Source organism: Danio rerio, chromosome 13, assembly GCF_052040795.2.
Source record: "Danio rerio strain M-AB ecotype USA chromosome 13, GRCz13ab, whole genome shotgun sequence".
Classification (NCBI taxonomy): domain Eukaryota; kingdom Metazoa; phylum Chordata; class Actinopteri; order Cypriniformes; family Danionidae; genus Danio; species Danio rerio.
Genome location: NC_141033.1, coordinates 8,352,915 through 8,370,099, shown reverse-complemented (window position 1 = coordinate 8,370,099; position 17,185 = coordinate 8,352,915). Strand labels below are relative to the sequence as shown.

General features: G+C 38.1%; 1 protein-coding gene across 50 annotated transcripts in view; it reads right to left on the bottom strand.

The window, feature by feature from the left end:
* Positions 1–17,185, bottom strand: part of col13a1 (collagen, type XIII, alpha 1) — a 199,905-nt gene that overhangs the window by 127,410 nt on the left and 55,310 nt on the right. For 29 of the 50 annotated variants that reach the window (XM_087278861.1, XM_087278866.1, XM_087278878.1 and 26 more), the window contains exon 3: positions 7,351–7,406. The exons of the other annotated variants lie outside the window; for them this stretch is intronic. Coding sequence is in view for 2 of the 29 variants with exons in the window: in XM_087278854.1 (XP_087134980.1) it covers positions 7,351–7,406 (56 nt within the window). In the remaining 27 variants the exon portion in view is untranslated. The remainder of the gene's footprint in view (positions 1–7,350; positions 7,407–17,185) is intronic. 50 annotated transcript variants of the gene reach the window in all.

The following is a 17,185-nucleotide window of genomic DNA, read 5'->3' as shown; positions in this document are numbered from 1 at the left end:
GGAATAACACACGCGGCTTTCTGACGCTACCTGCCGTGTGCAGGTAGTTTCTGGGAAATGTGGAGTTTTTTTTCTCTCATTCGCCGTGCGGTATCAAACATTGCATGAAAAATACACGCTTAGAGCAGATCCTCGAATCAAATATCGTGTTTGTCGCGAGGGGCATGAATGAATTCCCTGAATGAAAGAGCCAAACTGCAGTTAATGTCCAACATTTAATAATTTGGCAAATAATTCGACTACAGATGTCCATGTAGGTTAATCACCATCACTTTCACATCACTTCCTGTGTGTGTATTTTGACTGAAACTCGCGCGTGCCCAAATAGACACTCCCACATCCTCCCACTTTAGTTTCTCAGACACTCCCCCTTAAACAGAGCTGAACGCGCCCACTTTTCTGACTTTTTCCAAAGTAGAGGTGTGAAAACACCCTGCTGAAACGAGGGGGTTTCATGGCCCTTTAAGTACTAGAAGACTGTCTGCTTAATATCTGTTGAAACTGACATTCAACAGACATTTAACTGACTATAAGAAACTTTGCAAGTGCATGTCAACTTGCACTAATCCTAATCCTAACCCCAACCCTAACCCCAACCTAACAGCCTACTTATAATCTAATGAAAATTAGTTGACATGTAGATGCAATGGAACTTAAATTCAACAAAAGGAGCATCAAAATAAAGTGTGACAAAGTCTTCTAAACACTCCCATTGTATGCAAGTAGTTGGTCAGACAGACCTTCCTAATGGCTCATTCCTGCTTGAGTCAATGTTGCAATATTGGGCAGCTCAGATTGCCTAAAAAATCAGAGCAATGTTTTGGTGAAGTCCAAATTTGAGAAACTGTTACAACATCGAAAATGTTTACCCTTCACCTTTAACTCAAAACACAAGCTCTCCTTCAGACAGATGACGGTGTGGGTGTTTATGTGAGGCGGAAGGAAAAGCAACTAACAGTTTCCATTATGTGAATGAATGAAGTTGTGTAATCAACACTCTATCAGGAGTGACAATAAGGAAACACATGAAAGATAAATTCACACTCTCAAAACACACAGAAAGCCACAGAGTTTGGGTCACATTACCACAATCCAGTCAACAAAGGGATCATGTCTACTTACAGGAGGACCTGCAATAAAAACAGAAACACAAGTAGATTAGTCATTCTGAAAGCCATCTTGTTTGAACAATGTGCATATTATATCAAACTTTTGACCCTGAGTGATTTTATTTCTGCAACAACAGGAAAAGAAAAACTGTTTTTCAACTCTTTAAAGTCCAACTAGAATCTGAAGTAGGCTTCCTAGATGTCCAGCCAAGACTGAAATGAGGAACACCACCAAATTCAAACTCTCTGATAATGATCGGGGTTAACACTCAGGTAGTTTAATGAGTCACATCATATGTTCACTACATAACAAAGTGCTAAAAAAATATGTTTATAAGATGACAAGATTAAAAAGCTCTCGGTGGGAAAAAAAGCGATGCACAAGGATGAGCAGTCGGCCCACCAAGCAACAGACCACTGAGAACTGAGTGGGAGAGTAAGCCACATCACTGGAAGACTGCCTACAGAGATAAATCACACCCCTGTTCTGAGCACGCGAACCCCACCCAGACATCACAAACTGTCCATCTCCTTCCCAACTAATGCTAAATCATAAACTGGCAGCGTAATAAACAGTGGAAACAGATTTCACTAACGTCGTTAGTCAAAAATAGTTACAAAAAACTATTTTCCACAGTGGATGTGATGGAAAATCCAGGATTGATTAAAACCTAGGTGAAAGTATGTGCTAAATGAAATTGATATTCCTCCACTTTTAAGGGCTGCTGAAAGAATAATAAAAATTTTATTCAAAATTTAATAAATCCAACATGGAAGAGTAAAGCATTAGAAGGATACAGCTGAGTGTTCTCTACTCTTCTGAGGTTGTAGATTTTAAGGCTGGCTCACACTGTGCGTTTTTTTTTATAATCCTGAACGAGTGCACTGCAAAAAAATGCTTCTCTTACTTAGATTTTTTGTCTTGTTTCTAGTCCAAATATCTCACAGTTCTTAAATCAAGAAGAATTATCTAGACAAGCAAAACATATTGTCTTGTTTTCAGCAATAATGTGCCAAAATTAAGTAAGTTTTTACCTAAAACAAGCAAAATAATCTGCCAATGGGGTAAGCAAAATAATCTTATGTCAAAAGGAAAAACAAGATTGTTTTGCTTACCCCATTGACAGATTATTTAGCTTGTTTTAGGTATATTCACTTAATTGTGGCATATTACTGCTGAAAACAAGGCAATATGTTTTGCTTGTCTAGAAAATTCTTCTTGATTTAAGAACTGTGAGATATTTGGACTCAAAACTAGACAAAAAATCTAAGTAAGAGAAGCATTTTTTGCAGTGTGTAGCATGTCAGACTGGACGAACTTAGCTCCCATGTCACACTGTAAGATCTTAGCTGTCATAAAGTCTGATTGAATGACAATTAAGACGCTCCAAACATGAAAGAAAACGCCCCCGGAGTTTGGCATCATCAACGCGTGATCACTATCTCGTGTGCTCAAATGATTCCTCACAGCAAACGTAAACAAGTAGCGGCCACTTTGCATATGGCGTGCCTCAATAATAAAACCAGGAACAAAAACCGTATTGACATTTCCCCACGTTAGTTTGAATTGTCGCATGAATCGCGTCAAATTCAGAGCTTCTATTGGCTCATCGCAGCTGTTGTCACACTGCAGGAAAGTGTCTGAAATCTTCCAACACTGCCAGAAATTCATCGGAGGATAAATCTGATCGCAACCGCACTAAGCGGCTGTCTGTGAACATGTCAAACCAACGATCAAAGATTAGCAATTTTAGCCAAGGATTTGGCTATTTTTCTCGTACACCTAGAAAGAGTTTGATTAGCTGGTTCTGGTGTGTTTAATTTGGGTTGGAACTAAAATATGCAGGACACCGGCCCTCCAGGACCGAGTTTGGACACCCCTGGCATAGCCTAAGTGAACTACAATCAACAACTTATTTCTTGAGCTTGCAAAGGTACAGTAATGTACAGTACAAGAGACTGAACATGATTCAATTCCCCACTATACTCACAGCAAAGTTCTTTGTTTTTCTTTATTAGAAGTTAAAAAAAAAGTTGTAAAAACCTTTGCAGTTATATGCTGATAGCAAACTTCCACATTAGAGTGGGAACACGTAAAATACATGCCAAAATTAAGGGTGCTTTCACACCTGTGAATTGATTCAGTTGTTCCAAAACAGGGATTACAAATTGTTACATTGTTGCTCTTCGCTCTTGGAGCGGTTCGCTTTCACACTTCTCATTGGCTAAAGAGCTAAAACAAGTCACATGTGAGTAAACTCTCCTCACATTGGTCAGTGTCAGGGTTTATTTTGCAGAATCCTTCTCAGCTGTCAGGAGAGTTGGTGGTTTGGTGGTGTTTGACAAGGTGCGCGCGACATGTCTGAAGAGCGAGGAGAGATGCGGTGGGGAGGGGTGAGAAGGGTGCGCGACGTAGCCTATTTGAGGACCGGGAGGGAGACGGGAGATTATCACTCGTTTGCGATCATCCGAGACCCGCAAAACTTCCCGCCCAACTCATAACTCTTCATATAGCCGTATGCCTATTACATATCCATAAAACACTGTGATATAATCGTGCTCAGATCATATCGCTTACTCACTGCAATCGATCCGCTCCAGAGTGTGTTTCAATCGAGACCACCTCATTCAAGCAATCTCAGAGCGATTGATTTGACACTGATCCGAGAGCGATTGGTGGTTTCACATATGCCAAACGAACCGCGCTAACTGGGCAAACGAGACAGGTTCCAAAACAAAAGTGTAGGTGTGAAAGCACCCTAAATTAACATAAATACATGCCAAACTTTTTCCCCGCAATGCAAAATACACAGCCGTGCGCTTGGCACATTGTCTTTACTGTACATAATAAATCTTTTGCCATTATTTTAAACATTGCATACGTACTTGTCATGAATTAAAGAGAAACAGCCAAAAGCGAGCATAAAGTTTTTAAAAAAGCCCTTCACATACAAATCTGTCCACAGGCTTTCATAGACAACCTGCAGTCAGGGACGGCCTCATTGGGTAACACTTTATTTTGATGTTCCATTTGAGTATAAGTGGATTGTTTGCTTAATATCTGCTGATGCTGCTCCTTCAACAGACATTTAACTGACTATAAGAAACTTTTCAAGTACATATCAACTTACGCTAACCCTAACCTTAATTATAATCTAATGAGAATTATTTGGCATGTAGATGCAATGCAACTTAAATTCAACAAACAGACCATCAAAATAAAGTGTGACCCCTCATGGTTTTATCACAATATGTCTGCACTAACAAAAAGGCAATATGTAATGATATTTAAGCTTTTAGAAAAACAATGATTCAAAACATTTGATTCAAAAAGAGTTAGATAGCCGGATGATGAGTATCGCAAAAAGTACAAATCATGAGCTCATGCGTTAGTAGGATTTACAGCCTCTTTTATATCCTTTAACCAGGACTCTGCAATCAAAGCAAAACTGAGATCATAGCTTCAAGGATTCAAGCTCTATCAACTCAAAATTGATGATGACAATTTGTTCCGCTTATGTCACTTAAAATCACCCAGAACCTTTCTTCTATGGCTGGACAACTGCAAGAATGAAACAAGTCCGCCAAGGCAATTTGTTACAAAACTATTGAACAGTATGACCAGAATCATGAGGGTTCTTTCCAGGTCTTTCGTCCAGGAACATTTCCTTTTTCCTCCAAAGAGTTCGAAAAGGTAACGCCTTTCTATTTGATAGCCAGACACTTAGGGGAATAACAGTATGAATCTTTAACTTGAAAAGAACTGTATAATGAATGGATGAGAGAACAAAAGTCTCCTTAAAACAATTGTTTACTGTAAGAGAACTGTCAGCTTAAAAAAGAGCATATCTAAGTTTGGACTGAGATCTGTGGATCACCATGAGTCAGACTGGTGCATTAAAAACGGCAGCTTTAAGTAATGCTGCAGTCACACCAGTGACAAACCTTTCCTAGGGGTCCATCATTATTCTTTCCTTTCCTGTTTTGAGAGGCCTGTATTTTCTTAGAAATCAAAACCAGCATTTATCAAAGCCGTCGCTGAGACAGCAAGCCTTATTTTAGACCTAAAAGCAAGAATAATGTCAAAGATCGAGTGAATAACACTCACAAAATATGTGTGGTCACGCAAGAATAGCTCTCCGAACATACCAGATCAATCTTTGTCATCATAAATGCTCTCATTTTACCATGTGATCCCATGACGCCTACATGAAAGCAAAATAATAAAGAATATATAGGATGAAAAGTTGCAAGTGGAGCACCTATAGAGTGCTCATGGTTATTGATACTTAACTCAAAATCTTATTGGCTACATTTATGCAACTACTTGAAGTACAGACATCTAAAACTTAAAACTGTGATCAGTGTTCTTTAGGGTAGAATAGTTTGTCTCTGGGGCAGTACTTTCAGTTCCTTTGTACATTGTTTAATCCTAAAAGGTTCATAGTAGTACCACACAGGTACATATTACATATTACTCAAACGTACTATACACTCTCAGAAATAAAGGTACAGGAGCCGTCACTGGGGCAGTACCTTTTTTAAAGATACATATTTGTACTCAAATAGTCCACAGTGGTACCAAAAAGGTACATATTAGTACCCAAATGCACCTAAAAAGTAAATTGGCAAATTGGAGGTACCACTATGGACCCTTCAGGTACAAATATGTACCATATGAAAAGGTACTGCCCCAGTGACAGCTCCAGTACCTTTATTTCTTAGTGTATTAAAACTATTGAAGATAGAACATTTAATAAATTGGCCTTTAATGGGCTCAAATATACGTAAATATATTTTAAAATGTATTTCAGCATCACATTTTAAAGGGTCACAAAACACATTTTTGAAACGTTGACAGTTCTATATGTGTCCCAAACTGCTAAAAACACTATTAAGACACTAAATATATTTCACTAAAAAGTGAAAATTGGAGTTTTTTTTTTTTGCATTATTTCAAGCTAATTTGTTCTTCCGGATTGAAAATAAATTTAGAAGCTACGTCACAGCCATAAGACCCTTGTGTAAATTCCTGCATGGTGACTGGATGTCTGTCAGGTACAACATGACGTCATAATATGCATGATATAGCTTTGAAGACATTTTTTTTACCTGTTACAATGTTCAGACGGCAGAGAGACGCCATGTTGTGTTGCCAAACGTAATTAAAACAAGGGGAAGAAGAAAACACAGGTCTCTGAGACATAAGGTCATCAGTGTTGTGTTTATAAATGTGCTGCAACGAAGGTTTTATTTTCAATTCCCCGCTATGAGAGCGCAGCTGGACTCAAGTGTGGATTACAGTGGTCTGCTAACATGCAACAAAAATATGTTTGTTTCGGTCCTGGTAAAATCCTGGTAATCTCAGAATTTAACCTTTAAAGCAATCTATTTTATTTTTTTATTGAAAAAAAAAAATACTACTACTACTAATAATTATATATATATATATATATATATATATATATATATATATATATATATATATATATATATATATATATATATATATAAACCCATCACTGGGAAACATCCATACACTCTTATTCACCAAAACACCACGTACAGTTTAACAAGCCCAATTCACCTATAGCACATGTCTTTGGACTGGGGGGAAACCGGTGCACCCAGACGAAACCCACACAAACACAGGAAGAACATGCAAACTCCACAAAGAAATGCCAACTGACCCAGCTCGAACCAGCGACCTTCTTGCTGCGAGGTGATCATGCTACTCACTATATATATATATATATATATATATATATATATTCCTATTTTATTTATTAGATATTATTTTTGAATCTCAAAAAAGGTTTATTTATTTCTTTTTTTATATTTTGATTTGTATATTTGAGTTTACAGCATGGGTTTAAGAAACATTTTTTGTGGTTTTACCACAAAAGGAATTGTATTATTAATATATTACACTAGTTTCAGAGAAACTGATGATTTTACTCATTCAAAAACATGAGATGGAAACACTTAGCAAATGTTTTATGGCATATTGTAATGCTGCTCACAAGTTTCATAAAACTCTATTAATACTTCTTTAGAGGTAAGACTCGGTTTCTCTAAATACATTTTCCAAACTGCTAGCCTTTCCAAATGCTTTAAGATCTCCAAGGAGGACAGTTTGTTCTCATGCTTCTCTTGCTATTAAAAGCCTAAGGTGTGCGCATACAACATAGCTTATACACAGCAGCCATCCATGGAGGTGCAAGCACAAGCATAAGCATACTGAAGACCTACCTGGAGAACCATCCCGGCCTTTCTTTCCCCTCAAACCAGGAGGTCCTGATTGAAAAACAACCCACAGTTAGTCCCACGGTTACATTTATGTATAGAATGACTAAAGCAATAGCCTTGCTATGAATTACTGTAGACTTGCGGAGCTACTTAAGAAATCCAATGCAATGCTTTATTGCTGAGACACTCAGCTATATAATCATTTCATGACAGTTCTTTGGACCTACAGTATCTCAGTGTGGTTGTAACAATTAATGCGAAGCAAATTGAGCTAAAAATATTTTCACGGCATGAAGCAGATAACATGTCAAAAACATCCAGCAGTAGGATGAGTGGACACTTTGGTAGACTGCATACTGGGTGTGGAGATCCTTAATGCCCCAAAGTGAAAGGCGAAACCGAGACACGTGGAAGCATGTGTTCTGATTCCATTCTGCACTTGCGTCCACTTCCTGCTCTACAGACAACCTTCATCCAAAGGCAAATTGAGCCGGGGCGTCAAAAATACCCCATGTGATGATGCCTGGAGGACTCTAGGTGTAAAACTATTCGTGTCTGTGAGGGTATGTTTGTGTGAGAGAGCGCGTGGTGGTTTACAACAAACAACACTGGACTATAAACACAGGGAACATTGAATGCTTTCGTTAAATGTTTAAGCAATGCTATGTCAGTAAAGGTATTAATATCAAGCCGCATATCTCAGCCACCTGTTACCGTCCTTATGCAAGAGGACTGGAAGATGATAGGAAATGATCTTCTGTTGCACGCTGACACGCAGGCACCCGAGCCACCCGCCCCACCTCTTTTCATAGTATTGAAACCCTGAATATTAAACTGGATGATCCAAATAGATTCATGGAACTGTATATACTGTACAGTAACAAATAGTGCTGTATTATAGCCATACATCATGTTATTTACTGTAGTCGATTATAAATCTCATGATTGTGTTTTGATCATGTTAGTTAAGTAACATTTTTAACAATTTTTTAAGATTTAGACACTCAAACCAGATGTGACGCAATCTTACAATAATCAAATTACTGCTATATAGACCCAGGAATAACCTCAGGATTATTGGATACTGTTGCCAGCTCCACTCCCCTTATCATCGGCCAATTTCTCCAAATGCTATGTCCTCTGATTGCTCTGCACACATGCCATAGTGCCCAAGAATGAATGTTTCAGCTTGCAGTCCAACAAACTGCAAGCACAGCACAGCAAAGTCCAAGTGGAGGATGAGATAGCGAATTATGCGAAGCGAATTATGGATCTGAATAAAAGAGCAAATGCTGAGCCAACCAACCAAACATCCCCATCTGTAGTGCAAGTATCAAGTAATGTAAAAACCAAATAAATCAAAAAGCCCTAAACTGTCATGTTCTGATTCTGAAATTTAATGTTTATTTATTTATTAAAACTCACAGATATGCTGTAAATTGTATTTATTACAATTCTTTTACAATATACTGGTCTGTGCAATATGACAAAAAGTCTGTAATTTTGTATTATGCTGTAATTTGTATTAGCATGATATAACAAGGCATTAGAGGGATGCAGACACAAGAATAACAGGCTCAGTTGATCAATCTTAAAGTTGAAATCTTGTAAGTACAATGTTTATGTTTAGTTATTAACTACGCACTATGTCACCGGCCCATGAACAATTCCTGCCAATTGCCAAACTGTAATAATAGGCAATTTAATCATATCTTAATGTTAAAATGACCGCCATAACATTATTTAGCAATATTTTAACTTTTTTGAATTCTTGGAAGCTATGAAACCTTACACGGAAATACATTAGGACCATTGATATTGTTTACACCCCTCAAAATGGTCTAATAATAAATTGAATTGACAGAAATGGTAAAATGCTGATATATATCGCATAATCATGACATGAAATAATTTATATATTCAACCCAAGCTCATTCTGAAAACGAAGCCCCGCGGACGTTTCTGGGGACCACGATTTACGTCACACGCTACATGGCGGTGTGACGCCGCTTCTCTTCGCGCTCGACAGCTGACAGCTCACCATGTGGAGGGCTTTCCCGCTGCAACCAGTTTGTTCGGTTAGCTTGTCGTGTACGCCGGCGGGGTGGAGACTCGGAGGGAAGCTGACCGCGTCCGGGGAAGAGCGGTTCCAGAAATCAGGTAAGACAAAAACAAAATCCAAAAAATAAAGTGAACGAGTTCATAATAGGATGAGCATGTGGTGAAATCCGAAGATGCGGTTAAAATCAGACGAGGGGGCTTTCCTTTTACTGTCGGCTTTTGTAAATCATTGCTTGGGTTTAGGGAAGCAAGCGGGCGGGCAGGCGTACGGGTCAATCGGTAAAACGGGTTGGGTTTAGGGAAGAAGGAGGAGGAGGGTGGGTCAGCCGATTGGCTGGTCGCCCAGTCAATCATTCAGTCATTAAGTCGGTCAGACAGACAGTCGCTCGACAGCGGCTTTACACCCTGTAAGCGGTGTGAAAACTGCATTCTTTAGGCAGCTGTGTGTGTTATCTTATAAAGGTTAACCTGTTTTAAATGCCGATTTTGGAGTGTCTATTTAGGTTAAGTGCAAATACCGCACCTCGTTGGAGTGCTTTTCGTTATCACCATTTGATCATTAGAAACAAGGAAACCAAAGAGCGCAACTGACAGCAGAGTGAGTGGCGTAGCTTGTTAAGCGCATGACAACAGGTGTTGAGGTGATCGATCATGAACTTGGTTCGAATCCAGCGTTAGGTGAACATGTTTTCCTTTTCCCCCCACTACAAATCAGATTGGAAATACATTTATATTTAATAGAAAGGAATTTTTTTTTTTTTTAAATTGTAATTAATTATATAAAATTTATAAAATGAAATATAAAGTCACAAGTGACTCATGGGTATTTAATAAGGATAATAAGAATAATAAATATGCAATAAACAGTTATTTTCCACCTGGTGTTAAATGTTAGTGACATCTTAATATAATTAATCTGTATTTACAATGTTAGTCGCCCTGCTTCACCCAGTACGATACCGGTACGATATTGAATATTGAGCTAAAGCTTGATTACAAAATGAAATCGCAAATCAAATCAAAATCGCTATATCTTTTTAAAAAATAACAATTAGATATTTTCCCCAAACATCACAACCCTAATATACTGTACAGTGGTAAAAAAGTAAACTATCAGCCAAACAAAAAGAAATGAAATGAACTTTTGCACTTTTTGTTTTATTAAGAGGAACAAAACCTTCCCCACACCTTTTGAAATCTGGAAAACTCACTGCACGCATTTCATGACTTTTCACAACTGTTATATATAACCTTGTCAAATATAAGTTCTCTTGGTCTCCAAATAAAAATGCGGTTATGTGGCAATTCCAGAAGGCTGAGAAGATTACTCGACTTCTTTGAAAAAAGCAATGTGGTGCTCCATGCACCTCTAGTATCCTCGGGGAGCCAATAAAACTTAAACAAAGGCCCTATCAAGTTCTGATAGGCCCACAAAAGTTTCAAGCCTAGGGAAGCGTCCAGTCCATCACGCACTCCAACCCATGCTGAACCCGGTGCAGTCCAGATGACTGACGTCTCACTGAACAGCTCCCGCTCCAGTAAGAGCACAGGCCCGGTTACAGGAGCTGGACGGCAGTGTGTCTGCTCCCGTCTGCCCACTGATGACAGTTGACCCATTCACGACGATCCCTCGCCGCTTTGTTGCCTCGTTAAACTGCAGTCACAGTTTGAAAAAGGATCACAGCACAAGTCGTTTTTCATTCTCACTCTTGGCTGCCGCTGTGCTAACCTCATACCACGAGGAACGGGGATTCAGAAGCACACCATGCAGTTTTCTGCTCAAAGAGTTTGGCAAGCGCTTGACTACACTTGCACCTACTGCTCAATAAAAAAACATCTGACGTGCATACAATAGGCTCAAAAGCAAAATAGTATTTGCTTGTAAAAATAAGAAAGTAGACATACAACATTAGAAGGCTGGGAAAATAACTTTGCAAGCTTTCTTAAGGGCACATGGTTTTAGGCCTCGGCCTCTACACTCCACTTCTGGCCAGTTGCAGCATTCCCAGAGAGTCTGAATTGGTGCAGGTTTCCTATTCGTTCTCATGCCAAGATGTGGCTAGGTGGAGAAATATTTTCCTCAACAATTCTTGGAGTACAAAAAGTGCGCCATTACGACCAGGATTAAATAATTACACCGAGCCACTTACAGGAGATCACTACAAAGACGCTTTTGTGATGATGCCAGAACAACCACAATTACCCTGACTTTACCATTATTCTCCAAAATTGCTCCCACAAGGGAAGGAATACATATATATTTACACATCAAAAAAAATTCTAACTGTGTCTCCTTCATTCTGTGTAGAAGAAAGACATCCTTCTCCAATTGTACAGGGTGGTGAAGTGGAGAGTTGGAGCACCGCATAAATCTTTCAGTGAATTTTCCTTGCCTGTTTTTCCATCTAAATGGGTGATTTAGATAGTCATCGATTGAAATTTGGCCCCAGAGAAATTCATTGATGATTAGAAATCTGAGAAACATCCAAGAGTGGCATTACCATTTACTGGCCTGCTGAAAAGACCGGTGATCAACATGAATTTCCAGACTGGTTTATGCAGGTTCAAACTGGTCTACATAGCAATGCAAAGCAAAACAAAACAGTCGGGCCAGTGCAAGCCATGGCTTTAATCGCACTGAGCTGGTCTAATCGTCCGGAAGGTTGAGCAGTGAGGCCGAAATCATGTTGCGTTTCCACTGTCAGAGCAATAACTTGCAGTGCAGCACGTCCCAAGAATTAAATGATATACAAACCGCCCAGTTCAGCAGGAATCAGGCAGAGAAAGCACACCATCGCATCATCACCATACGATTAAAATGAAGACAACCGATACTAGCAAATTACTGTACAGCATTACATTATATGTTTATACGCATATGCTGTTATATTGATTTCCTCGCCGACCGATAGTTGGCATGGTACACGGAAGGATGACCCAGCGGACCATCTAAAATATAAAACCACAGAATTTATCCTTTAATAACTCCATATAAAATATTTTTAGAACATCTTTGTTTAATAAGATTTAATAAGATTTAATAAGAATATGTCTCAATTTTGACACAAATATCAGATAGAAGGTGACAACCTTTTAAATTGACAAATTCATTTATTTATTTAAACAAGTTAATAGGACATACTATAGTTTCAACAAAGTTTGCTTTATTTCCTCTTTAATTGGGAAATTTGCTGGTCCCATTTGAGATCCACTAACATTTCATTTAGTTTGACCTCCCGCTCTCCCCCAGGAAGCCAATACGGAAGTAACTAAAACTTCAATTCATCCGAAATTCCGCTAGTCCTGGCCGCTCCTGGCTCGAAAATAGAGCAAATTTCAATTGAGCCCACTGTTAGAATGGCCAACTTTACAGCAGAAAAAAAGGTGTTTACAGCCTGGTACAAAAAAAGATTTTGGTTAATACAGCTAATATTACCCTTCATGACAACTGTGAGGGGGGTGAATTTTTTTTATAACTCATCCGTTTCCTTTATATTAAGTTATATTAAGTTTGCATAATTAAGGGCGTGGCCACTTGATTGACAGCTAGGTCTTGTTGGTCGCCGTCACGTCACCTCAGCTGAATCCCGCAGATTAGCCACTGAACTCGGCATTTTTATCGTATTTCTGTGTTGTTTTATGTGGCTTTACACAGTCAACTGCCTTTTGGAATTGTTTTCTACAATTATTAGATGGCATGGCATGCTGAGTGCACTTAATTGTGCTCACAAACCATTCACGTGTGACCGTTTCCCATGTGAGTAAAGTTATATGCTTATATACCATCTCTATACATGTATTTGTTTTATTTAAGTTCATTTATCGTTTATATTTATATTTAGAGCTGTAATGCACTGCAGAATCTGACGAATCGATTAGCTGTAGGCTCTAGAACAGTCATCTGAAGCGTTTGAAAGTAATTTGCGTTTTCCTCCTGTTAAAAAACGTCATAAGAACAATGTGTAGTGGCTCTGTGTATTACAGCAGTGTTTTTACAAGTCTAAACCCTTTATTGATATAGTATACAACCATGCACAAGTGGTCAGAATACAAACGAGTCACAGGTGATAAAGTATTAAGCGTTCTCCCAAAGTAAAGTGTGTCTGAACAAGGTCCAATCAAACTGTCAGCAGGTGTCTGTAGCTCCGCTCACTCTCCGCCTCTTTGCCCTTGTTTGGTGTCCCACCGTGGGTGTGATGACGCGTGAATAAAATGGCGACGGTTGGCCGCGCCTACTTGTGGCTTCTTTTGCGCTCTTTAAAAACCTATCGGTGACATCACGGATACTACATCCATATATTTTACAGTCTATGGTTCTGCTCAATGAATCAGCAAGCGCAGCAAGGAGGACAAGCGTTTGACTTCATTAGCAGAAACAGCAGGGATTTTAAGCATCAAGAATCTCAATAGGGCCATTGAGAACTGACTGAATTCCACTTTTTTATCCACACCCATCGGAAAAATCCTCTGTTACTGGCCCTGAGGTCATCTTATCTACGATAAATAAAATACAGATTATAAAGGGAGAATTGGATTAACACCTGCTGGCCCTCGCATATGCTAAAATCATTATACTTCAGTAGCAGAAGAGCTATGAAATGAAAAGAATGTGTGTGCGTGTGTGTGTGTGGACACTTGTGAGTGAATAAATGTGCCTAAAGAATAGAAGCAGCTAACACTTTAAATTTTTGCCCTATACTAACCAGTTCCTGGAAACGATTGGTATTTTTTGACCTACAATGAACTGACCAAGAGAATGTTAAACGTACCCAGTAACCTCTAGAGATGCTTGCAAAGTGTCAGATGCTATCTGTAACCGTGAGACAGCATCAAACAGCTTTTATGGTGTGAAAATATCCAGTGTGAATTTGGATCTCGGCCCAATAAGCAGGATGAGTGTCAGAAGACAGGTTGTGTGGGTAGTAACAGCGGAGGAAGTTTCGTCTAGGCTTATTCAGCATCACTAAAAATAACTCATATGCAAAATGATTAACACTCAGCAAACTGGAATGCAAAATACTCCAAAAACAGCAGTGACACAGAGAATAGGGCTGCTCGATTTTAGGAAAAATCATCATCACGATTATTTTGGTCATAATTGTAATCACGATTATTCAAAACGATTATCAGTTGAAGTCAAAATTATTAGCGCTCCTGAGAATTTTTTTTTAAATAAATATTTCCCAAATTATGTTTACAGAGCCAGGAAGTTAAACAGTATTTCCTCTAATATTTTTTTTTCTGGAGAAAGTATTATTTGTTTTATTTCAGCTAGAATAAAAGCAGGTTTAAATATTTTTAAGGTCAATATTATTAGCCCCCTTAAATAATAAATATTTTTGATTGTCTGCAGAAGAAACTACTGTTCTACAATGACTTGCCTAATAACCCTAAATAAGTCTTTGAATCGCACTTTGAATCTGAATGCTTGTATTTGTAAGTTGAAAAAATCTTATTTCCATGAAACAGAAATTGGGGATGAAAAGTGTTGCTAATATTCAGGAGGGCTAATAATTCTGACTTCAACTGCATATATACAGTTATTTTCCTCCCTGCAAAGAAAAGAGAAATAAATACAATAGAATAAAAATATGAAACAAAATGTGCTTTAAGCATCTTTACTGTAAGAAAAAAACTTCAGCTACAAAAGTCCTTCAGTCAAGAGCACTGAGGGATTCTCTCGTTTTGTTGTTTGATTAATAATTATAAAAACAGGCGGCAGCAGAACATAGCGCGCTTTCACTTTAATGGTTTCTCTTCCACGTCTTTTGATTCTCAACTCCTATGTTCATTACACAAAAAGGGTTAATATAAATAATCACTAAACACCGCGTTTTGACACCTATTTGACCATTAAAGCGCTCACATTAAGATGACTTTAGATGTGTGTGCTCTGCTCGTCTCAGTGTGCGAATGAGACCGAATGCTGACTGCGTGCTTATGTGTGTGCGCACCGCATCGATTAATTGCACAGCCCTAACAGAGAATATATCAATCTTGGGATTACACAAATCATAATCTAAATCGCTCAAATAAAGTTTAATAAAAAACCCGTATGCCTGCCAGATATGGTTTGAATTCAAGACATTGGAAAAGTCTGTGGATTTATCATTGGATAAAGCATAACACCTCATGGGTGTGCTTAATAACCAATCATATTATGGGAATGACATCCACTGACTTCATCAGAGCTGTGCAACAGTCAATCGCTTACAAAGATTTTAGAAACAAAAAAATAGAAGCACCGTAAGCTTTTTCCATTCTGTAAGAAAATTGTTTGTGACTAAACTCTGAGTACACTCTAAAAAAATAAGATGAAAGCCAATTTGCTGTTAATTCCTACAATGGTAACCCTTTTTCCACAAAATCAATTTAATCAGCTTAGTAAAGTCTTTCCTCCACTGACATCCATTAGAAATGGCCACTTGGCATAAGTCTAAGCCAGGGATTCTCAACCAGTGGGCCAGGGCCACTAGTGGGCCTCAGCAATCCTGCAGGTGGGCCTCCGAGAATTAACCCTCAATATTATACTACAATTTTTGGATTTTATTATAAATATTAAAATGATCAAAGTAGTGCACTGTCTCCTGTTCTCTGATGGATCACTTCAAGCTCGGTGCAAAAACAGCCTCATGATCGCGTCTAGTAAGTCTATACATTCACAAACTATGCGTGAAGTGCAAGTCAAAGTCTATCTTTGTATATTTTTGTGTGAACTATTTAATATACTCACATAGTTGACTAAATTAATGTCCTGTAAGTGTTTTATAACAAGTGTTTTATAACAGGCTCAATGGTGTTTCTTCCATAGACTGTAAAATAAACTTGCATATGAGATTTAGACGCGCTCTTGTGGAGCTGTACACTGTTCCTGTCAGTGATCTCCCAATAATATCCTGCTGCAAACTTAGATCGCCATCAGACTGACACGTTTCAACAGATTAAGCGCGTTTTACTGTATATTACATTTGTCTTTACATTAGTAGATATTTAATAGTAGATATTCAGTTAATCCAGTTTAAAGCAGAAGCTGGTCTTTTTGCAATCTTCCTGTTGACATGTGGTTCTCTTTAAATCTGTGTATGTTTTTTTTATATATATATGTATATATTATATTATGTGTAAAAGTGTGTAGTTTTAGTTTTATATGTAATTAAATTTTAATAAAATTATATTTATTTTTATAATATGCTGTAAATAGAAAATAATAGAAGGCACAACAAATGTATGTTAATAAATGAAGGTTTAAAAAAGCATTTCACACAAACATTTTAGAGAAAATGTCAAACAGGCACACCTTTCAAAACTGATCAGAGTAGAAAGTGGGCCCGAAGTGAAAAAGGTTTAAAACACCTGGTCTAAGCCAGAAGTTTTTGGCTAAAGATTGCATGCTTGGCTTAAATAGGCTTCATTTTGCTCTACGACTCAATACCACACGCTGTAACTTTGACATCTCATAGTAATTTATTTATCTAAATGTATTTTCCTCTATTGGTGCAACCACTGAGAGTTGATTTCTAACCCCTTCAGACCCTGCGTCCATTACAATGGACATCACATGACATCCGATTTTTCTGAAATTTGGAACATAATTCAGGTGTGAAGGGGTTAAAATTTATTGCTGTTTTATAGATGTGACAATCATCTTAGTTTGTACTCTATTCACACAAAGCAGAACAATTAAACTATTAAATAGCCACAGAGCTCAAAATATAAGTACACACCTCGCAAATCTATCTTTTAAATTCTTATCTTTAATAGGAGGC